The following is a 22,496-nucleotide window of genomic DNA, read 5'->3' as shown; positions in this document are numbered from 1 at the left end:
ACCGACTGACAGACAGACAGGCTTCAGGGGGACTGAAAAGCACAAGGGGAACCGTCACCCAAGACTATGCGTGTGAAAACCTCAAACAAACAGAGACAGGAAAGCCAGAAAGAAGAAGAAAACAACGACGCAACAGCAGAAGTGCAAGGAAACGAAGGTGAGCTTAGCTCTCCCGTCTGCGTCGTCGGTGACTGTCGGAAAAAAAGGACGACTGCAGAGGAGAGCTTGACCTTTGGGAAAGCAAGAAAAGCAGACGACGCAAAAGGGAAAACACCAAGGGAAGCGAGTGTGAAGGGTAACGAGGGGGTGGGCGGGAGTGAAGGCGTGCGAGAGAGAGAAAGACAGAGAAAGGTACCGTACCGAGAGGTACCCAAGAGGGGGAAAGGGGAAAGAGACGGGGCGTTTTCGCGTGCGGGTTCCCGGCGGTGGGTGCCTGTCCCTCAGGGTGAATCAGAAGAGACAGAAGAAGTTCGGATGACTTCAAAGGCCCTCACGGGTGGTGTTGGCCTTGGGCAGCAGCGAGGTAAGCTCCGGAAGGGAATGTTTTGGCGGGTACGGGGCTGCGGACTGCTGAGCGACTGCGGGCTTCTGGCGCTGCAACTCATCGTGACACGGAGCCTGGGACATAAATACTCGAGTTCCCTGCCGCTAACGATGCTCTCCCTACGATGCACCGCGCGTGCGTTCAGGATAGAAGCCCATCATGTTCAGCGCCTGAGGCTTGCCCGACCATACCATGTTTCCTGCTGCGCTACAGCAACGGGGGGGTTCATGGTCTCGTAAACCCACGTCTTCTCCGCCCGCCTACAATGGCATATATCTCATTCACTGCTGATTCTGGAGGCAGTCATGGCCAGCTTTGTTGACCGGTTTGGTGAACGGGGGGGGGGATTGTGACCGAGGAGGGCCATTGGATCCATCCATCACGGGACAAAAGCATTTGAACGGAGGGGGCACAGAGGGGCAACACCAAGGAACGCGGCCTTTGTCCGGCTCAGATAAGCCGAGCAAGATGCATACACACAAGACATCGGACGACGGACGTTGAAGATGTGACAGGGGAGGGGGGAGGGGCGGGAAGTGACAGTTCCCAAATGGGGCATGGGCTCGCCATCTGGTTGGTTCGTGACGCCTGCACGTTGTCTGCACGCCGTGGCAGTCGGTAGCGGCACACACACACGCACACACACACACACACCCGCCCGCGCGTTTGAAAAACATGGCACCCCGGCGGGTGCAGGGGCATCCTGCGGCATCTAGATCGGACATCTCATCGGACCTGCATAACGACTGGAAAACGGTGCCTGGTTCTGTGCGGTGAGCGTGCGGCTGCTGCTGTTGTCTTGGGGCCGCAAATAGTATCGTCATCTGGGATGCTATAGCGCCTCCCCCACAGCGGGCCGTTGTGCTGGCCTCGTCCAGTACGCCAATGGCCACCCCCCTAGCTCTTTGTTCTCCCTAGCGGACGCACGCCCCCCTACCGCTGGCTTTCCTTTGTTGATCCATCTACCGACACGCCCACGGGCGGCGTCACAATCCATCCTCGTCGCCATCATCAGCTTCATGTTCATGGTAGACGCGGCAGCAACAGCAGTAGAACCGGTCAAAATAGCCATCCTCTGGTCGTAATAGTTTCCCTGTTCCCACCGCAGTGCAGTGGCACCTTGGCTACGTCCCCTGTTGTCCGCTCCACGTGCGCCGCGCCCATGTTGTGGCAACCCATCGCTTTGACACACATTCGACACACCTTGAATGCTTCTTGTCCATCTACGCCACCCCCCCAACATACTTCCTCATAAACACGCACGGCACCTTGATCGTCTCCCCCGTCGCCGGGCTCACCCAGTCGTACGCGTCGTCCTTGCTCGCCACCGCCTCGTATCCCTGGCGGCGATACCACTCCTCGTTGCTACGCACCACCGCCGGTCGTGGCACGCCCCTCGCGTCGTAGAAGCACGCCAGCTGCTCTTCCCGTAGCTGGAACTCGCTTGTCAACGTGTCCAGCGCCACGCACTCGGCCCCGAACGGCGGGCCCTCGACGACGCGTTCCAGCGCCGCCATCGCAGCCCGACCGAGGCCCGTGGCCTGAAGCGCCCTGTTTTCGCCAAGCAGAAGAGCCCGTGCGAGTCAGATTGCTGTCAATCCCTTCAGGGGGGCCAGTTCAAAAGAGAAAAGAAGGGGAAAGTTAAGGAGGTACGATGGTGGGGGCAAAACAATAAGAGACGGAGTCGGGCGAGGACGGGGGAGAGCAAGAGAAGGAAATTACACACCACGAAATATACAACGACTTGACCCAAGCCGTCGTCTCGGGCAGCCCCAACTGCGCGTCTCGCTCAGGAAACCACTCAACGGCAATGTGTCCAACGGGGTGGAACGGCTCCCTTGTCGGCTCCCGCATCGCACGACCGATTACAACCGCCGTGTCGACGAGACTCTCGCTCTCCTTCACACCGAGGGTTTCCTTCCTTTCAGTTCGACGTTCGAATAATACCACAACTTCCAAAGCGGGATGACACGTGGCGAACTTGCCCAATGGGGTCTTCACGTACCTTGGGCCACTGCTTGATGTGCTGGGCCAGCAATTTGTCCTGCCCAGGAAAATCATCCGCCACCGACTGCTGACAGCGTTAGCCAGGCCACTGTTCTGCCCTCCTCGACGAAGCGATTCACTCTTCCCCTCGAGACGGTGTATTCGACAGCGCCCTTGACCACGCCGCCTCTGACTGAGGGGGAAAAAGGACAAGGGAAGAGAGAGGAGAGGGACAGAAGCAGGGCGAGAAGACGATACAAAGGAAGGAGGACTCTAATCCCAGCAGGCATGCCAAAATGAGATGGAGATTGACACCAGACAAGGGCAGACAGATCGAAAGAGAGGCAGATCAGGGAGGAAAGACGATGGAAATACAGCTCCAAATGGAGAATATAGACGATGGTAGACAGACGGCAGACAAAAAAGAGAAGGAGACCAGGGGAAGATTGACAGGCAGAGAAGCACGACTCCGACTGCGACATGAGGATCAAGACCGATACAAAAGAGAGGAAGGGCGGAAGAACTATGATCCTTGTGTGCTTGACGGAGACGAAGATTGACGAAGATGAGAGACAGTGTCATACAGAAGATGACAGACAGGGAGAAGAAAGATAAGAGAAAATACAGGCCCGATCTGGAAAATTCAAACGAAAACAGACAGGCAAGACAGGCAGGCAGAAACATGAAGAGAGGGAGCTGGGAGGAGGAAGAGAAAGGAGAAAGACAGACAAAAACACCAGCTACAACAGACACTTGACCAACAAGGCAGACATCGACAGGGCACGGACAGCAAGGCAAGGAAAAGGGACACACAAAGGGGTAAAGAAAGAGGGGGAGTTACAACAGACGCCGGGGAGGGGAGGGGGGAAGACGCACGATCCAATAGAGCACCTTTTGCCCGCTCAGCATCCTCTCCTTCCACTCCTCGCGCACCTCGTCGTACCCCCACGTGCACGCCACGCGCTGCTCGTACATGCGTTCGAGCTGCCTCTCGTTGGTTGGGTCCCACGGCGTCAGCACCACCGACGGGTACATCTTTCCCCGCGTCTGCGATTGAGTCTGGGTCTGCGTCTGCGTCGCGGGCGAGATCGTCCCCATGGTGGTGCCGTTGGGGTCTCGCCTATCCTCCGCGGCGGCGGCGGCGGTGGTGGCGGTCGACATGACAGGTCCTGTTGTCCTTGGTGTTTGCCTCTGCTGCTGCGGCTGCTGCTGCTGCCGACGATGCTATCTGTGGCGGGCGAGTGGGTTAGTCTTTTGCGCTGTGTCGCTCCTGCCTGCTTGCCTGCTTCCTTCCTTCGAGCTTGTGTCCTGCGCCTCCGCCTATGGTTGTTGGCCTTGGAATTCGTGCCTTCCCTCCCCGGGCACAGTGGCTTGTGTGGCGTCGCTGTGACGGCCGTACGAGCAAAGCAGACCAGAGCAACGGAGAGCCCAAAGCCTGACCTACTTACCTTGGAGCGTCAACTATTCCTTCAGCGAGTATGTCTGGAAAACAATCAAAGCGACCAAGAAACAAGAAGAAGAAAAAAACACGCTCCGCGAGCGCGGTCGGTCGGCGAGCTGTCGTCCGTCGGTCAACTTGTGGAGTTGTTGTTGTTGTTGTGACTGCGATTTCAATTGCCGGTTGGTCGTTTCCGTTGCTGCTCAACAACTCGAGTGATTGCTGATGCCTGCCACTGGAACTAACAAATAACGATGTAACGTCAGGAAATAAGTAAATTAGGCACGAAGGTAACACAGCCAGCCCCCCTGCTGCCTCAATCCGCGCGTCGCACCAGACCACCAGACGCTACCACCCATCGGTAAAGCCTCATCAATGAAACAGGCAAGAAAACAGAAGGAAGGGAACTGGGGAACATACCCAAACAAGAAAAGAAAAGAAAAAATCTACGCTTCAGACTCAATATGAAGGAAGACGACAGGTTTTATGTGTTGTTATGCGTCTACACGTTGCGAACCACAGTGGCCCTTGTTTTAATTAGAAATGTGATGCGTCACGACGATAGTAAAAGGGGGGAACGACGACGTTGGCGGGACGTCCTCCTCCCCCCTTCCCCCACCTCCTCCCCCCTATATATATACGCATACTCTACTACCATGCTACTAGCTAGTATTTGATTGCTGCAACACACAAGAGTCTACGTAAGACGGGGGCGGGTGCACGGTGGATCCAGTCCCCACGATCGTTTCTGCGTTAGTACTAACTCAGCACGTACATAAGGCAGGCAGGTAGGTGGTGGGACGCACTACATAACAATGACAAAAGGGCGCACATCTGCATTTCTCATCACCGTGTCTTGTAGGCAGGGCCTTTGCAGAGAGACAAAAGGGACGTGGATCGGATCAAATCCGCCCCCCCCCCCGGTGCTGCATGAGATAAGACAGACTATATGGCTTCAACGCGGTGCGACCGTAAACGTCTGTGTGTGTGTGTGTGTTATGTGCGCCCTTTGCGTGTGCTTCGTACGTACTACTGGTACAGGGTACTGTACAGTACACAGCTATCAATTGAGAAAAAAGTTCACGCTCCCAACTTCTATACTTTGTCCTCAGTCAAGGTGTTCTAGTGTCGCCCGTTGCCACGGGTTGTGCCGCCTCATCCATCATCCGCCGACTTATTGTCTCGCCGGCTCGTCCAGGCACCGACCGCAAGGGAGTTTGTCGGAGACCCCGGACACTGATATCCCGCACCAGATAAATGCCTTAGCTCCTCGTCCGGCTCCTCCTCGTCAGCACATGTCATGTCAGCACGCATGCATACACTACGTACGGGCCTTGCGATTACAGGACACGTCTTCACAGCGCCGGACAAGGGCGGGCAGTGCAGTCATGTCGGGTCATGTCTTCTATTTACTTGAGTCGTCATGGCCAAATCACCGTGGCCTGGCCGTCGGCTATAGCACAATCATCATATCTACTAGCGACCCCCCGACCCTCATCAGTCTTCCATGCATCCTACATTCATCCGCCATCTACCCGTCCTAGATACTGCACCGTCCTCCTCCCTAGTTGGCCTTTGGCTCACAAACCGTCAAACGACCTCGGCCCCTTGGAGCAACAACAGTCAATTCCAACAATCACCACCTTTCGCCACCCGCGCTCGCGGCTACCTTCCTTTCCTGCCTTTGAATCGCCCCCAACACCCAGCAATGTTTCGCCCGATCTTCATGATAGCTCTCTTTTCCCGCTAGGTATCTTTGTCGTGTTCCTCCCTTGTCCCTACCTCTTTCCCTGTCAGCGATACCTATGCGACGTCCTCAACCCAAAAACTGGAATCGCGTTGCCTCCAGCTGCCCGAGGCCATCGCGGGGAGCCACGTTCCGGCGTCGGTATGTGTTGGTGAAGTCTTGGAGCAGCACGCGCACGTGTCGAAGGCCACCCGCGTCGCCCGACTGCAGTCGGTCCTTGATCTTGGTCACCAACCGTTCCGCCTCCTGCGGCGACACCGTCCCCTCTGGAAGGAGCTGGATGGTTTGTGCTACCCAATCAGTCGTCTGTCCCGGCAATAACTCGAACATAGCCAGGAGGACGCCACTACCGTCCGCGAAGCAGTCCCGCGGGAACGTAATCATCATGCCCGCCATGACCTGCTTGATCAGGTTGGGGCCGTGACTCAGCAGCAGATTCTTGATGATGCCGCGGATCTCTGCCGCCGCTTCTTCCGGGAGGCCCTCACTGCTCGCCGGGTTGTTGCCGCCGTACGACAACAAGTCCCGGAGAAAGTGCAGAGTCGACGACAGCGGATCGCGCTGCTCGAGCGTCAGGGCGTAAATGGATGCCTCAAAGATGGGCACCAGGAGGTGCGACGGAACTAGCTTTTGAGGGTAGTACAGCAGCGCGTCGATGAGCAGCCGGAAGAAGTCGTCAATCACGTCAGGCAGGTCCTTGGGCTGCAACTCTGTCATGACCCGCAGGAACGCAGTCGTCTGCGCCTCGAAGAAGGTGTAGATGTTGTCCGTCGTCGCCTGGTCCACGTGCTCGCGATCCTCCGAGAACTCGCGCAGGATGGCCGACGTTACCCATAGGAAGCAACCCTCTCGCGCCACGTTGAAGCTGCTGGCCAGCTTGTTGGCCATCTCGGGCAGCAAGGGCGCCATGGCGGTGCGATACGAAATCACCATGTTCCGCCAGCACCGGCAGATGCGCTCGCAAATGGGGCTGAAGTCCAAGAAGTTGTCCAGTACCGTCGACAGGATCGGGAACACCTCTTGCCAGTACTTGACGGCAGGGTTCTCTTCGCCGGGACCCACAAAAGGCATCACGTTCTGCACAAAAATGGTTATCAGCTGGAGGTGGTCGGCCAGCGCCAGCTTGCTGTCTTCGTCGGTGGCACTGTTGGCCTTGTTCATCAGCCTCTGCACCAGCGGGTCGCAGTACAGCTTGAGGAGGCGATATGTCTCCGCCGCGGGCTGCACCGCCACCACATTTGCCACGCCTTCCGTAATTTCCTCCTTGCTCAGGTCCGGCAGCTTGTCGAGGATCTGGTCGTAGAAGGTCTGAAGCTGCAGGACCTGGCCGCTGAGAAGGTGCTTGCAGTCAGTGCAGAAGAACTTGATCGACAGTGCTGCGGCCCGCATGATTTCCCTAGAATCCGATTGGAACGACGTGACGATGTAGTTGAACTGGGGCTCCAGGTACTCCGGGTGTGCCGCGGTCCATTCCGTGTACCTTCCGAGCACCATGATGGTGGCAAAGCGCAGCTTCTCGTGGCTGGGAATCTGAACGAGAAGCGGCATCAGCTGTGGGAGGACGATGTTCTCCTCCTTGTCCACCATGCGGCCGAGGGCGCGCATTGCAAAAAGCGGCGCCTCCAGCTGCTGCCAGTGGGGCACGTGCGTGCCCGAGACCTGGCTCGCGTACTTTTGCGTCCAGACCTGAATGGCGTCGAGTACCTTGGTCAGGCACTGCGTCACGCCCATGACGTCGCACGCGTCCTTGAGCGTATCTCCCATCTGATGGCGGAACTCCCTGAACTTCTCCTCCTGCTCTCGGTCTCCGTCGAACAGGTCCGTTTCGTTGGCCGACTCCGGCGTGGGGTACTCGAGATGCCTCAACAGGATGTCGACAAGCTTGGAATATACGTCCACCATCTGCATGCGGCCCTCGATGTAGCGCTCGAGTACCAGATACTGCTTGAGCTCGTACCAAAACCCAAATGTGTGTTCAATCACGTCGCGTTCCGTGTCCCGGGCTGCACATTCGAGAACGGCGTCCACCAACGGGCGGAAATGTGTCGGCTCTCGGGCAATGGCCACGACCCAGCTCTCGGCAGAGGTTGCAAACACCTTAGTCAGGGCCTTGAGTCGATCCGCGTCTTCTTCCTCGGCTGCCTTCTGGATGTTGGGCCTCAAGCCCACGACCCTGGGGAAGAGGGCGTGGACGACAGCCTGGCTCTCGTCGACATCGCTCGCTTCCCTGAGCATGACGCAGAGACACTCTGATGCCTCTTGACTACACTCGTCGCTCGTCACACCGTCGAAGATAACATCGAGCAGGGGAGAGTTGACAATGTTGGCGACGGGAACCTCTCGCAGCCACGAGGTGATGCACTCCATAAGCTGCGGGTTCCGAGCAGCAGCGGCTAATGGAGTATGGTGAGTGAAAGCAGCTTGACAGAGCGTCAGGGTATACTCACGGGACGACTGAGCGTAGTTGATGAGGAGCTGGACGACCTGGTCCGTGTTGTCTCCTAGGAGGGCCTGTGTTCGCGCCGCAAGGTCTTCTTCCTATTTCCAAACATTAGACTATGTCGCCACGAAGAGGCCGAGCGGCCGTGATGGTGCCACGTGAAGCTGCGCGCCGGGTCGAAATTTGCTGAATCCACGTACAGAGAGGGTGATTTTGCGACCTTCGGTCACCTCCTCGGGGAGGACTCGCAAGAAGTCGAGAATGCATGCGTGGCTCTCGGGGCTATCGCCGAGCGACTGGACCACGGACGGGAGCACATCGTGCCAATCCTTCATCTGAATCGCCAGTATGGCCAGGCATACGCAAAGCTGCACTCTTATGGGCTTGGGGCCCGCTGCGAAGTGCTTGAGGAGGAGGAGGATCTGGTTGCGGAGGGCGGGGAGTTCGCTGGGCGGAACTTGGGTGGAGAGGTCGTATGTCAACTGCGCACGAGGTCAGTATCCGCCTACTCTAGACGTGCGCCGGCGGGGAATGTGTACTCACCTTTCCACGGAGGGTGATGGCGGCGAAGAGGGTCGCCTCGGGCTCGGCCTTGGACTGTAGAATGCCAATGATGGTGGCCCACGAGTCCTTCTGCAGAGAGAAAGTGTGAGCATGCACGAGCGCCACCAAAAAAAGCTTGCTGGTACGAACCGATTTCTGGAACCGCTCAAGATAATGATGAGCTTTTGTTTTGTTGTCCTGTTCCCCTGTCCGCATCGTCATGACTGCGGCCAGGACGTCTGACGGCGCAAACGACTCCTGAGAGCCGTTGGTGGCCATGATGGGCAAGGGACAGCGGAGTATTAGGCACGCGGGCTTTGCAGACGAATATGGCGAAGGAGAAGAGAGTTGATTCAGCGGACGAGGTGCAAGGCCGCGCGCCTCGGTCACGCGAGGGGGTGATTGCGACGATGGCAGACTCCGAAAGGTTGCTGGGTTGCGGTTGCCTGCGTGTGCCGGCTAGGATGCTGCCGAGGAGTAGGAGACAACGAGCGCACCTAGGGGTAGGAGACGGGGCTTCTGTTGTCGGCGAGTGTGATATCGTGGATTCGCAGTGTCTGATCGGCCGTCAAAGTCGGGTGTATCGTCGGGGAGCACAAAGGGACAAAGCCCGCAGAAGGTGAGGAAGGTGCAGTGTTTGGCTTTGATGATGGCATGGGGTCGAGGCGTTCTTTGGTGGGGTAGTTAGTGAGTAAGTGAAAGAGCGAGGCGTGCCAGCCGACGGGGCCCAGGGACAGGCAGGGTCCGCCGCTAGTTTTTCCGCTCCGGGTGGCCGCCAATCGGCACAGCAACAACAGGACGAGCAATGACACATTCAGCCGGGGGGCTTGAAAGACGGGGTCGACAAAAAATGGCATGACAGGATGTTGAGATTGATTATTGCATTCATTCATACTGGGCCAGTATGACGTTTTACAACGGCGAGTGCGCATGCATTCGGCCAGCCGCGCGACTCTGATCTTTGACGCGGAACGAGTGCAGTCGTATATGGCAGTGGAGTACTTTATACAGTATGAGGTACGAAGTACTTGGTATACGAAGTACGCTGGCCCGACAAGCTGAGGCGTGAAGCAAAGCCCACTGCGTCGGCACGCAAGTCTTAACACATAGGTACACGGGTGATGTAGCAGAATGGACTCAGCAGTCGATGGACGGAGGGGTTGCAGTTCAGACGCTACTTGTGGAGGAGTGGCGAATCTCGCCGCTGCCCAAAACCAACCCATGCAGACGGCGATCGTGTGCGCCGGTAGGCACCTCGTCGCCCGAGCCGGGAGCCAAGAGCTGCTCGGTGAGGGCGAGGCCGTACAGGCGCAGCGGCGGCCGCTCCGGGCTGCTATGCTGCTGGGCCAAGTAGCGGTTGAGGAAGAAGTCGTAGAAGCCCTTGCCGTGGCCGAGTCTGCGGACGGAGCCGGCGTCGTCAAAGTCAAAGGCCACGCCGGGCATGAGCATCAGGTCCAGCGTGGCGGCGGCGTCGTCGTCGTCGTCGGACGTCTGCGTTTCCGTTCCGCCGAGGATGCGCTGGCGCTCGTGGACGGTGGCCAGGTCTATGCTGGGAATGCCCCAGCGGTCCCGCGTAAGGCTCTCATAGTCCTGGACGCTCTTCAGATGCACCATGTCCATAACGCGGGCGGGCGCGTCGGACATCTCGACGGGCGGCCTATGCAGGTAGGGGACGAAGACGTGCTTGCCGGCGGCGAGGGCGTGGCGGACGATGGCGTCGGTCTGCACCTCGGCGGCCGGCATCGACAGGTAGATGCTGATGCGTGCGGCGTTCCTGTACGGCTCAAAGTCCTTGAGGGACTCGAAGATGTGGCGGCCTGCATCCCCAAAGCTGTGAGTGGAGAGGCGAGCGCGGCGAGGGCGTCGTACGTACTCTGAACGGTGACGGACTCGGGGGTCACCGACGACAATCGCCGCTTCATCAGAGACCGCAGCTGTTGCTTGGCGGTAGCAACTGAGGCGGCGGCCATGGTTGGGTGCCTGATGACGACACAATCGTCACACTCGTCACCGCGGTTTGGCGGATGGAGCCACCATCAGGGAGCAAGCATGACGGATGATTTGAGGCTCTCACCCAGCGGAGCATGACTTTTGGGCGCTGCCCTGCCCTGCACGTGAGTGGATTTTCGGGGCGTTGGCAGGCGTTGGTGCCCTGGAGCGAGCCCACCTTGGCGGCGGCGGGACGGATGGGTGTCCGCCATTGCTTCCAAGTACTAAGGTAGCCTATCCTGCTTCGTTTGTACCGAGAGAGGTACTAGCAGTAGGTACCTACGTGTCATTAGCCATGATACATGGTGCCAGGCGGTCAGTTTGTTGCGTTTTGCTTTGAGGGCCCTGGGCTCCTCATCTTCCTGCTTGCTTCGGGTCCCGAGGCTGTTGATGCGTGCTTGCGCTGCGCCTTCGTCAATGCACACGTGAAGTCGGACGAGGCATGCATGCATTGCACCCGTCCATAGTGGCGCCGCTATAGCTTCGTACTACCTTGGTACTTGTACGAATACATCCTGCTTGGTAAAGGCATCAAATGTGCACTTTCGGGTTGCCGCTTTCGGCCAAAGCAACATTTAACGTCCTCGTGCATATACAGTTGAGATCGATGACAGTCGTCAACAATGGGCTCAGTCACAAACAGATTGGCTATGCAGGGCCAGTCCCCTTTTGATGACGGGCGTAATGCCGTCAAGTATATTGATACGTACTTGCTTTGTCTGTTGATGCGGGGAGGCTGAGCTTGAAAGGCAATACGTACGGTATATATAGACCCAAGCGCAACGACAAATTCCAATGACTACCTACGAAGAGTATATACAGCATGAAATGTCCTGTCAATGCAGACGGGCTAATAAGAAAGTGTACGACGCCATCGCACGTATACTGAAGTTGGGAGCCAGTAGGTTCCACTCCGCGCTTGCTTGCGACGGCGACAGCACAAGTCGCTGCTAGCGGCGCTCGCAACTAACTCGTACACGACGACCGTGGGTCTTTCTGAGCCCAACAATTTATGGTAAAGTCCGTCCGCTGTCGATTGCCGCAGCTCGGTTTCCGAAGAGCAGGTTTGGGGCGTGGATTCGCGTACTAAGAGGCGAAGAAGTGTTGAAAGACGAGAATGCGAAGGAGCGCCTCATCGAGCAGTTTATTGAAGAGGTGTGTGGTGTGGGAGACGAGCCGAGACATGGACAAGGGTCTGCCGATGGGGCTTTGAGTTGATGCGCGCAGGCATGAGGGAGCTAGGGTGGGTGGTGGAGGAATGCAAGAGACGCATCGCGAGGAGCCATGTCATAAATCAGACGGAGGAAAGAAAGCACGCAGTGGTAGGCACTAAACTATAGTTAGTGCGAGATATTGTGACAATGCTTCTTGCCGAGTTACAGGTAGGCACTTGGCTTACCAACAACTGCGTCTTGTGGATTGGGCCGTTGTCATTGCGGTGTGGCCGCCGTAGCTGCTGATGACTTGGCCGATGCATGACGGGGGCAATACATTCGTACCCACTAAGGTAGTCGACGAAGTCATGATCCCAGCTCTGATGCCTTGTGATGAAGATGAGAGAGCTGGTGGGAGGAAGAGGGCCCTGAGACCCTGCGTGAGGTTGAGATATCTCCAGTCAGCAAGGGCGAGCGCTCTTTGGTGCTGGTGCTTTGGAGGTTGAGCTGCGACGAAGACGGCAGTTGGTGTGTTTCCTTTCATGGCAGAGTACAGGTACCTAAGGTAGTAGTAAGGTACCTTACCTGTAGTCCAGGCAGCGTCCCCCCTAAAACAAAGCGAGGCAGCAAACCCCGAACCCACCAACGCGCTGCTTCACGACCGGAATAAGAATTCGGTTGATCGCCTCACGTCCCTTGTTCATCGGCGCTTGTGCCACCGTGAATGCAGACAACGAAACGGTCCGCGGCTCGCACCGTCATCGTGCTCGACGCCCCTACCTATCCCTGCAGGCGCTGTGTGCCAGTGTGCGTGCGTGCAGGGGGGCATGGACCCCCCCAAGGCCCCCCCCCAATCCTGGCGCCCCACGCTGCCGCCCGCCCGCTCGGCGCAGCGCTTCCATCGGTGAGGTGCTGCCTTGCATTGCGGCCCAGGCGCCGACGGTTTGGGAGCACTTTCTCCCAGCACAGCGGATCGGGAAAGGTACCCTTTGGGCGTCTGCAAGCAATTCAAGGGCCAAGCTCCCGCACAAGCACCAACGTGCAGCACCGTCTCCATGGTCCCGTCTCTCTCTCTTTCTCTCTCCTTGTCGGCAGTGAGCGTGAACCCGCATAGGTACCTTCCTACCTACAGTCAGCACCTGCAGTCCGCCTGAAGGCTCTCTCTGCGAACCGACAACTGGGCAACCAAGGGACGACAGGGAGACAGTCGACGACAGTGAGGATCCTACTACTGCTACGGACCACACACAGCACAAGTACAACCTACTGACTGGCCCGCCGCCCATCCCAGTGTTGCATTAGCGCCGGACCCGTTGCCTCTTGCGCGCTCTCCTCTCGCCGTCCAGCGTCGTCCCTCTGTCTGGACACCCTGGTCGGCACCCGCGATACTATACTAAGGTATACTATATCGTGTACGTGGTAGTTACCGTGCCTAAGGTAGGTTGACGACGACGCCGCGACGTCTCCATTGATCCTCCATTGCCTCCGTTGCCAATCCCCGTCCCCCGTTCCCCATCTCCGGCTCCATCCATGCGCGTCCCCCTCTCCGCCAAAACTCCGTCACTCTGACTCTTTCTTGGACGGCTGCTGACCTCCCGTCGTCCATGGGCCCCGGGCTGCCAAGGTCCTGCCCACTTCGCCCGCTGCCCCGCCATGGGTCGCCGCCGTCGCCGCCGCCGCACCGAGACCGACTCGAGGTCGTCTAATGACAATTCCAATCCCGAGACTACCACCACCACCACCACCTCCTCCACAACCGCCCTTCCTGCTGCTGCTACCACATCCTCCTCCACAACCACCGCGACCACCACCACCACCACCACCAACTGCCCGCCCGCCCTTGCCCCCTCGTCTGCAGGTGCCCCCAAGGCTGAGACCAGGGTCGCCGCCGGTGACTCCCATCTGCAACGCCCTCTCCAGGATTGGCAGGCGCACCAGCCCAGCGCCGAGCCTTCCCAGCTGCAAGCCCTGGCATCCCCCGAGGACTCTTCCGCATCGCGATCCACTGTCTCACAGGCCCGACCTCGACAAGCGCCTTACGCGACCCGCAAGATTCGCATCCCGCCCGACACGCCCGCCGCTACATCTTCTCGCCATGCCCGCTCGACCTCCCGATCTGTCGAGGCGATAGCACTGGAGGAGCTTCCCCAGCCCCAAGCTCCCTCGGTCGTCCTCGTCGACGACATTCCCGACGCTGACGCCGACGACGCCGACGACGACGCCATGGCGGCGCCCAAGAGGAAGCGGCGGCTTCCTTTTCTGCTCTCCGACGACGCCCGCGACTCCTCCCCCTACGGCTCCGTCTCCGCCACGCCGCGCCAGCATGCCTCACCCGCCGACACCGACACCGAGTCCGAAGACTCCCACGGCTTTCGCCAAAGCAGCCGGAGCCGCCGGAGCTTGAGCTCCAAGCGCTCTGGCCTCTCCAAGCAGTCGTCGCGAATGTCCGAGGAGCTCGACGGCGCCGCCCTCGTCTCCGGTCTCGATGGCCGCTTCGGCTTGGGAGAGGCGCCCCTGCCGGGCGACATGCTGGATCACGGCAAAGACGACGACCTGACCACCGACGACGGGCTTCCCCTCGACGACCAAGATCAGTCAGACGACTCCGACCACGAATACCTGGAGAATTCCCCTCACGAAGCCGTTCGCGCATCCGTTTCCCCGACCGACAACACCACTCTTTCCATCAATACCCCGCGCATGTGGTGCCTCTCCGTTCTTTTTTCCATACTCGGATCCTCCACCAATCTCTTCTTCTCCCTGCGATACCCTAGCGTTGCCATTACACCCGTCATTGCATTGCTTCTCGTCCACCCCCTCGGCCACTTGTGGGACATCTTACTCAAACGGCCATATGACCCTGATGAGGAATTCATCGAGGGCGTTCGCACCCCCTCCATTATCGAGCGCGAAGACCCCATGCCGCGCCGTCTCCCGCCCAAGAAGCTCGGGTCGTGGCGCCTATGGCTGGCTCAGGGGAGATGGAACGAAAAGGAGCACACGTGCGTCTACGTGAGCAGCAATGTCGCCTTTGGCTTTGCCTTTGCGACCGACGTCATCGTCGAACAGACGCAGTTTTACAACCAGCAGGCCCCTATTCTGTACCAGCTGCTCCTCACCATATCAACCCAGATCCTGGGCTACGGCTTCGCCGGCATCACCCGCCGCTTCCTCGTGCGGCCAAGCGGCATGATATGGCCCGGCACCCTCATGTCCGCGGCCATGTTCTCGACTCTCCACAAGCAGGACAACAAGCCCGCCAATGGGTGGACCATCAGTCGCTGGAAGTTCTTCTATATCGTCTGGACCGCCGCCTTTGCCTTCTACTTTCTCCCGGGCCTGCTGTTCCCCGCGCTCAGCTACTTTAGCGTCATCACTTGGTTCGCGCCCAAGAACGTCGTCCTCGCCAACCTGTTTGGCGTCACGTCGGGTCTGGGACTCTTCCCCATGACCTTTGACTGGGCGCAAATCACCTATGTCGGGTCACCACTGCTTGTGCCCTTCTGGGCTGCCATGAATGTCATTGGCGGCCTGGCTATTGTCATGTGGATCATCGCGCCCATATTTTACTACTCAAACGTCCTGTTTTCGTCGTACATGCCCATCTTGTCCGCGGGCGTCTTCGACAACACGGGCAAGATCTACGACGTCAGCAAGATCCTGACTCCAGAATTCCTCTTCGACAGAGAGGCCTACTCCAAGTACAGTCGCGTCTTCCTGCCCGTCACGTACATGCTCAGCTATGGCGTGCAGTTTGCCGGGCTGGCTGCGCTTCTGACCCACACGCTCTGCTGGCACGGTCACGACATCTGGCGGACGTGGAAGAAGGCATTGGAGGAGGCGCGGGAGAATGGTAAGCCGGCATACCAGCCGGTCAACGACTCGCGGGCGGCTTCGAGCGGCTCCCTCGGCAGCGACACATACACGCGCATGTCTGGATCAATGCCCAACATCGATAATCTGTTGAGCCGCGAGGACGTGCATTGCCGGCTGATGAGACGGTACAAGGATGCCCCGGCGAGCTGGTATCTCTTGACATTTGTGTCCATGACGGCCATTGGCATGTTCCTCGTCGAGTAGTAGGTCCTTCACATCATCACCGCGTCCTGTGCATCTCGTATCGCTGACCGTGCTCAATCAAAGCTACCCCGTCCACCTCCCCTGGTACGGCCTCCTGTTGTCGCTGGCCATCGGCGCCATCTTCTTCATCCCCAACGGCATCATCATGGCCGTCACCAACCAGCACAGCAGCATCTACCTCATCTGCCAGCTCATCTGCGGCGTCGTCTTCCCCGGCCGCCCCATCGCCAACATGGTCTTCGTCACCTACGGCTACATCTCGTCGGCGCAGGGCATCAAGTTCGCGTCGGACCTCAAGCTCGGACACTACATGAAGATCCCCCCGCGCATCATGTTCTCTGTGCAGGTCGTTGCGACGCTCGTCTCGTCGGTCACGCAGATTGGCGTCCTCAACTGGATGTTCGCCAACGTCAAGGGCATTTGCACCTCCGAGGCCGTCAACGGCTTCACCTGCCCCATCGCCCGCGTCCACTTCAACGGCTCCATCCTCTGGGGCGTCGTCGGACCCGGCGAGTTCTTCGGCCCCACCGCCATATACCGCGCCCTCGTCTGGTGCTTCCCGCTCGGCGCCCTCCTCCCCATCCCGCTGTGGCTCTACGCCCGCAAGCGCCGCGGCAGCATCCTCCGCAAGGTCAATCTGCCCGTCATCTTCGGCGCCATGGGCTGGATCCCCCCGGCCACGGGGCTCAACTTTTCCGTCTGGGCCCTCGTCTGCTTCTTCTTCAACTACCTCGTGAAGCGCCGCGCCAGCGCCTGGTGGGGCAAGTACACCATGACACTCTCCGCCGCCCTCGACTCGGGCCTTGCCTTTGGCATCGTCGTCGTCTTCTTCGGCTTCATCTACCCCGGCTGGATGAAGGGCTTCACGTGGTGGGGCACAGAGGTGTACAAGCAGGGCTGCGACTGGCAGGCCTGCTCGTACAGGACCGTCGCCGATGGAGACAAGTTTGGCCCCGATACGTGGTAAGGGGCTTGGTTGGGGTCCCGGGTCCGAGACGGCGTGGCACGCCCGCCTGCCGAATTGGTTTCGGGGGTGTGTGCCATCATCACTGTGTGCATCCTTTTGCTGTCTTACTTACCCGCCATATCCGCCACCGCCTCCGCTTCCTACTTCACTACTAACTACCGCCACCGCCACCACCATCACCACTACGACTACGACAGCTTCCATGACGAATTTGGGGACACACATATGTTACAAACCTCGGGCTTTCCTCTTGGAAAACAAAAATAATATGCATAGACGGGGCGGCAGCCGGCCAGCCAAGCAAGGCAGGGCAGAATCTTGGGTCATGACATCGAGGCACCCGCCCTACCACACACATCGGGAGCGGCTACGGATGATATATAGACATTTCATGTTCCTATAGCGCAAACATGTATAGCTAGCATGCAACTGACAATAATCAAAACCATGCGTCAGACTCAGACCATGGTAGTCAATTCGATTTTATAAAATGTTCTTGTGTGCGATGTTCTTGTCCCCCCATCTTATCGATGCACATGCCCGCGCCGTGTCAAGCAAGTATTTGTGCCTGCGAAACTCGCGCACACACACACGCAGACACGCGTGGACTACCATACCATACTATACAGTCGCACCGGTAGGATTTTTGCCCACAAGACTAGGGCGGCATGGACGCAAGGCGTTTCGCACTCCGCGCCTCCCTGTCACGAAATCCCCGTTCCCACCCTCCAGTACGATCGCGTCTATTTTCCGTCCTCCCACTCGGGGTTCTGTTTGCATTGCATGTCAGCGCACGTTCAAGTGAGCATAACAAGCGTTCACCTCGGTCGGAGGGAGGGAAGAGGGGGCGGGGGAATATTGCATGCAAACTCACCTTTCGTAGGATTACTAGGCCCTCGAGCGTGCTGTTGAGGCTGATGTACTGCTCGTCCTCCAGCTCGGCGCGCTCCCCGTAGCCCAGCAGGACCGGCGTGCTCTGCGTCTGCCAGCCCGTAATGGTCTTGGGCCGCCCAGCCTGGCCCACCACGTCCACGGCCTGACCAACACGCACATTGACCTTGAGCGGCTTCAGGCTCTCGTCAAGCGTGACGAGGAAGCGCGGGTGCATGGCAGGCACCAAGAAGTAGAGGAGGTAGTGTGACGTGGAGCAGATGAACTCCTTTGGGTCGATCATGGCCACCATGGTCGCCAGGAGGCCGGCCGCCGCCACGTGGGAAAGCACCTGCCGATCGGTGTGGAACGGGTTGATAGACAGCGTGCCCTTGCCCATATGTAGCAGTCCCTGCGCGATGCGGACCATGAAAAGTGCGTCTTGGTCGCGGTGGTAGTAGCTGGCGAGCTGTCGCAGAAGCTGCGCCAGTCTGGCGTTGTTGGTGCCCGCGCCCAGCATGCCCATGGCGAAGATGGCGTTGATGGCGACCTCGGGGTCGTTGTCGTGGCTGTACCTCGACAGCGTATCGTACACCTTCATCTGCGGGTTGCTGGGACTGATTAAACCCATGGCGAGAGGAACCGCCTTGCGGATGTTGGCCTCTCCGTAGTGCATCAGATGCCCAAACTGCCGCAAAACCATCTCCTGTCCCACGTCCTCGCCCATCGCCACCAGAGCGATGCCGATCACGGCATAAGCCTGGAGGAGCTCATCGCCCTTCTTGTCGTCCGACTCTTCCTTGTGCTCGTTGCAGATGTGTAACAGCTCCTGGATCTTGAGCACGGCACCAGTGCCCGCCCACGCACATATCTCGGCCAGAACCGCCGTGGGCTTCGCCATGGGGTGGTCTACAGCCTTGAGCGTTTCCAGGATAACGTCGACCTCCTCTTGCCGCCCGAAGAACAGCAGTCCCAGTCCCAGTGCCAAAAACCGTGTCCACTTGTCCGTCAGTTGATTCTTCCGGTCCTCGTCCATAAGAGTTGTGACAATGGCCTCGGACACCTCAGGATGGGAGGAGCCGACAAAGATCAAGCCACAGGCGAGTGCTGCCATGGCCGAGATATCCATGTCTTGCGACGAATCGCTGATGATTGGGAGAAGCAGGTCTAGCAGGTCCTCCTTGTTGGACCCCGCGTATGACAAGCCGAGGCCCATGATACACGCTATCTTGACCAAAGGGTTTTGGTCCTGCAGCTTCTCGGCGTCGCCGAGAAGCGCCAGCGCCGGCTCGGAATCTATCCGTACGCCTGAGTTCATGATCCCAATAGCAAGCATGGCGCCAGCAGATATCTCTGGCTCCGGTGAGTAGGTGTACTTGTCGATCTTGTCCAGACCGTTTTCGATGTCCCACAGAAGCAACGTGCCCATGGAGGCAACAGTCGACATCATGCCCTCTGCCTTGGTCTTCCAGACCCACGTCTCTTTCTCGCCATCCACCAGCATCATCTTGTCGTTGCCGAAGCCGGCATTGACAAACGCGTTCACAAACGCAGACGCGAGGTTGTGCCTGGCCGAGTCTAGGTTAGTCATGCCCGCCACGCGGCTGCTCTCAAGGTGGCTCTTGTAAATGTCCTCGATGGTCTTCGGATCCAGGATGTTCAGCTCCTTCCCAAGTGATTTGAAATGCTCCGACAGCTTAAGGTTCGAAAGACATTCCGCACTCTCTTGCTCGTCCAAGGTCTCCTCTGGAAGTTCCATGACTATCCTTTGACGGGCAATCAGGAAGGCTAATTGCTTCTTCAACGCCGGATCCTCGGCCTTGTCAAAGTCAGCACGGATGAGTTCGATGTCGTGGAGCCGAATGGCCAGAGTCATGGCTTGTGTGAATTGCTTGTACTCCATGTAAATGTTGTGTGCCGTGCGAAGGAAGGTCTCGTTGTCGGGATACGTGAGTAGGTTGACCATGCTGACCATGTACAAGCACACCCTAGAATAGGTGTTCTCGTCCACATACTTGGGGATCTGCTCAATAATCTCCAGTTCGCTCATGAGATCGACGGCGTCTGCTTCGGCGTTGCTATTGATGAATTGGGGCACCAGGACCAGGGCGAGGTCAACCAGATCTTTTGTAGGCTCGTCGGCGGTGATGCGCTTTCCGTACACCTCTCCAATCTCGAGAGCCAGATGTCTGACGTATTCATGTCCCCAGGAGATGATATCAGATGCCGGGGCAAGCAGCCGGTACTTGAGCGTGTCTTGCCTATCTTCGTCCGAGTACGTCATGCCAATGACGGACAGGACGTCCGCCAAAGACGTCTTGTTCTCCCCAGCGGGCCACTCCTCATAGAGCTTTGTCAAGGTCTCGTAGTGCGGTCGCAGGAACTTGAGCGGTTTCGGCACCGCCGTCATTGATGATGTCGAGGTCTTGATCGATGTCTTCATGGCCTCGAGGGCAGTCTTGTAGAGTTCCGTGTTTGACTCCTGCGCGTCGTCAGTCAGCCACACCCCTCCAGTAGTGGTGTCATCGACCAGGACCATACCGTAAGCCGCTCAACCATCATGTCGAGCTCATTTTTGAGCTGCTGGTCCTCCTCATTGAGCTCCTCCTCTGCAGCTACTCGGGGTCGTTAGCGTGCGCTCTGCGGCGTCGCTGGGGCTGCCGCCAAACATACCGTCCTTCTTGCTATCCTCCTTCTTGCCGTTCAGAACAGGCTTGTCATCTTTGGACTCGTCCACGGCCTTCCCTTTGCCCTTGTCAACCGCCTTGGGCGCGTCGCTGTCCTGGGCCATGTTGACGAATGGTGTCTCGAGACCGGCGGGAGCTCCGAGAAAGCGGCGAACAAAGGAGTGGGTGCAGCGACAAAATCCCAATGTATATAATCGACACTCGGAGAGTGATTATGTCGGTATTGACGCGTTTGGAGGAAGCCGCCGGTCAGGGTCGGATGTGGTGGAAGATGATGGATGTGGATGGCAGTCAAGCTCCAGAGGGCTGCTCCAGAATGGCGTAGCTCTGGTTACGCCAGGCGCTGCCGCCTGCGACCGATGGACCACCCTAGCCTCGCAATCACGTGCGGCGGCAGTGGTCGCCTCCGAAAGGTTCTTCCGCGATAGGAATCCTGGGATACTATCGATTAGATCTTATCAGCCAATTTTCCTGGTCCCCTGCCCCACCTTCCAACGTCCATCAAACCCCCACGATCCGTTCAGGTGTGTCTTGAGCCAGACACGATATCTACGTTTTGCTGTGAGCTCCATTCCGTTGTACGTCACAGCAGTCATGAAGTTGGACACACGGGCAATGCGCCATTTGGCGTCAGAGGATTGGCGGGTCTTGACGGCGGTACGTTTCCATCTCTCCTGTCTTCCAGGGCAACCCTAATGGCCATCTATCAGGTCGAGATGGGCAGCAAGAACCACGAAATCGTACCGACACCACTAATCGAGAGGATCTCGCGCCTTAGAGGCGGCGCGAGCGGAGTACACAAGAGCATATCGGCACTCGCCAAGGTTGGTCTCATCGCCCGAGTCAAAGAAGCCAAATACGATGGCTATCGCCTGACGTACGGCGGCCTCGATTATCTCGCTTTGCACACCCATGCACAGCGCAAAGACGTTTACAGTGTCGGAAACCGAATTGGAGTTGGTAAGGAAAGCGACATCATGGTCGTTGCGGATCACACGGGGACGCAGCGTGTGCTCAAGATCCACCGCCTCGGCAGGATATCGTTCCGGTCGGTCAAGTCCAACCGCGACTACCTCAAGAACCGCGCGTCTGGATCATGGATGTATCTCTCAAGGCTAGCCGCCATGAAAGAATTTGCCTTCATGAAGGCTCTGCACGAGGAGAGCTTTCCGGTCCCGGTTCCGATTGCGCAATCCCGACACACCATCGTCATGACGCTCATCGACGCCTTTCCCCTACGCCAAATCGCCACCGTGCCCAATCCTGCATCTTTGTACGCCGATCTCATCGCACTGATATTGCGATTAGCTAGTCATGGCCTCATCCACGGTGACTTCAACGAGTTCAACATTCTCATCAAGGAGACGAAGACGACATCGGAGGATGGACAGGAGTCCATCAGCCTCGAGCCCATCGTCATCGACTTCCCTCAGATGGTATCTATGGAACACCAAAACGCAGAAATGTATTTTGACAGAGATATCAATTGCATCAAGAGGTTCTTTGATCGCCGATTTCACTTCACAAGTACGCAACCTGGACCATTCTTCAAAGATGCCAAAAAGACTGTTGGCAAGGGTGGACTGAAGAGACTTGATGCCACCGTCGAAGCCTCGGGTTTCACGAAGAAGATGCTCAAGGACTTGGAGGCTGCTATCAAGGAGAAGGTTGCGAAAGAAGGAACTGACGTAGACTCCGGGGACGAAGTCGACAGTGAAGAGGACGAAGATGACGAGGAACAAAGCGATGGAGACGACGAGGGTCCCGTCGTCATAGGATCTACAACAGCGGGGGACGATGAAGCTGCAGCAGATGGACCCAGTCACTCGGTACAGGACGAGGCTGGCCCCGGTGCCACCAGCTCAGTACAAGAAGGCTTGTCAAAACTTGCAGTATAGAGGCAGCGTCAAAAGTATGATACCCATCAGCAGGAGCAAGTTCTCACTTGAATTAGTGTGAAATTCACGAATGAATCAGTTGATCTACATGACAATGCAAGGCCACTCTCGTCGCGTGCGTGCGTAATCTGTCACCATCCCCATTGCCAGTCC

At 57.9% G+C, this 22,496-nt stretch overlaps 6 protein-coding genes across 7 annotated transcripts; 2 read left to right on the top strand and 4 right to left on the bottom strand.

Moving 5' to 3' along the window:
- Window positions 1-1,368: 1,368 nt before the first annotated feature.
- On the bottom strand, window positions 1,369-4,558 carry JDV02_000266 (uncharacterized protein). 2 transcript variants are annotated; one of them, XM_047981050.1, is made up of 6 exons: window positions 4,389-4,558; window positions 3,979-4,209; window positions 3,407-3,758; window positions 2,550-2,615; window positions 2,271-2,443; window positions 1,369-2,095 (listed from the first exon to the last, which is right to left on the bottom strand). In XM_047981050.1, exons 3-6 carry the CDS (start codon window positions 3,689-3,691, stop codon window positions 1,768-1,770), a joined length of 852 nt encoding a protein of 283 aa, XP_047837008.1. In that variant the 5' UTR covers window positions 3,692-3,758; window positions 3,979-4,209; window positions 4,389-4,558; the 3' UTR covers window positions 1,369-1,767. The 2 variants fall into 2 exon arrangements, with proteins under 2 accessions (XP_047837008.1, XP_047837009.1); XM_047981051.1 differs by lacking the exon at window positions 4,389-4,558 and having other exon boundaries at window positions 2,271-2,615; window positions 3,979-4,159.
- Window positions 4,559-5,347: 789 nt separating this feature from the next.
- MTR10 (Nuclear import receptor) lies at window positions 5,348-9,373 on the bottom strand. The gene is made up of 5 exons (XM_047981049.1): window positions 8,849-9,373; window positions 8,699-8,788; window positions 8,356-8,637; window positions 8,163-8,253; window positions 5,348-8,108 (listed from the first exon to the last, which is right to left on the bottom strand). The coding sequence occupies exons 1-5, from the start codon at window positions 8,975-8,977 to the stop codon at window positions 5,785-5,787; spliced, it is 2,916 nt and encodes a 971-aa protein (XP_047837007.1). The 5' UTR covers window positions 8,978-9,373; the 3' UTR covers window positions 5,348-5,784.
- An 86-nt stretch (window positions 9,374-9,459) lies between these two features.
- Window positions 9,460-10,928, bottom strand: JDV02_000264 (5-formyltetrahydrofolate cyclo-ligase). The gene is made up of 2 exons (XM_047981048.1): window positions 10,572-10,928; window positions 9,460-10,515 (listed from the first exon to the last, which is right to left on the bottom strand). The coding sequence occupies exons 1-2, from the start codon at window positions 10,666-10,668 to the stop codon at window positions 9,866-9,868; spliced, it is 747 nt and encodes a 248-aa protein (XP_047837006.1). The 5' UTR covers window positions 10,669-10,928; the 3' UTR covers window positions 9,460-9,865.
- A 2,497-nt stretch (window positions 10,929-13,425) lies between these two features.
- JDV02_000263 (uncharacterized protein) lies at window positions 13,426-17,369 on the top strand. Its single transcript, XM_047981047.1, has 2 exons — window positions 13,426-15,920; window positions 15,985-17,369. Exons 1-2 carry the CDS (start codon window positions 13,495-13,497, stop codon window positions 16,886-16,888), a joined length of 3,330 nt encoding a protein of 1,109 aa, XP_047837005.1. The 5' UTR covers window positions 13,426-13,494; the 3' UTR covers window positions 16,889-17,369.
- On the bottom strand, window positions 17,290-20,755 carry RPN1 (proteasome regulatory particle base subunit). The gene is made up of 4 exons (XM_047981046.1): window positions 20,432-20,755; window positions 20,300-20,373; window positions 17,763-20,240; window positions 17,290-17,658 (listed from the first exon to the last, which is right to left on the bottom strand). The coding sequence occupies exons 1-4, from the start codon at window positions 20,547-20,549 to the stop codon at window positions 17,632-17,634; spliced, it is 2,697 nt and encodes an 898-aa protein (XP_047837004.1). The 5' UTR covers window positions 20,550-20,755; the 3' UTR covers window positions 17,290-17,631.
- A 192-nt stretch (window positions 20,756-20,947) lies between these two features.
- On the top strand, window positions 20,948-22,411 carry rio2 (Non-specific serine/threonine protein kinase). The gene is made up of 2 exons (XM_047981045.1): window positions 20,948-21,102; window positions 21,156-22,411. Exons 1-2 carry the CDS (start codon window positions 21,040-21,042, stop codon window positions 22,341-22,343), a joined length of 1,251 nt encoding a protein of 416 aa, XP_047837003.1. The 5' UTR covers window positions 20,948-21,039; the 3' UTR covers window positions 22,344-22,411.
- Window positions 22,412-22,496: the final 85 nt, after the last annotated feature.

This window comes from Purpureocillium takamizusanense, chromosome 1 (assembly GCF_022605165.1).
Source record: "Purpureocillium takamizusanense chromosome 1, complete sequence".
NCBI lineage: Eukaryota > Fungi > Ascomycota > Sordariomycetes > Hypocreales > Ophiocordycipitaceae > Purpureocillium > Purpureocillium takamizusanense.
This window is presented reverse-complemented; position numbering and strand designations above follow the sequence as displayed.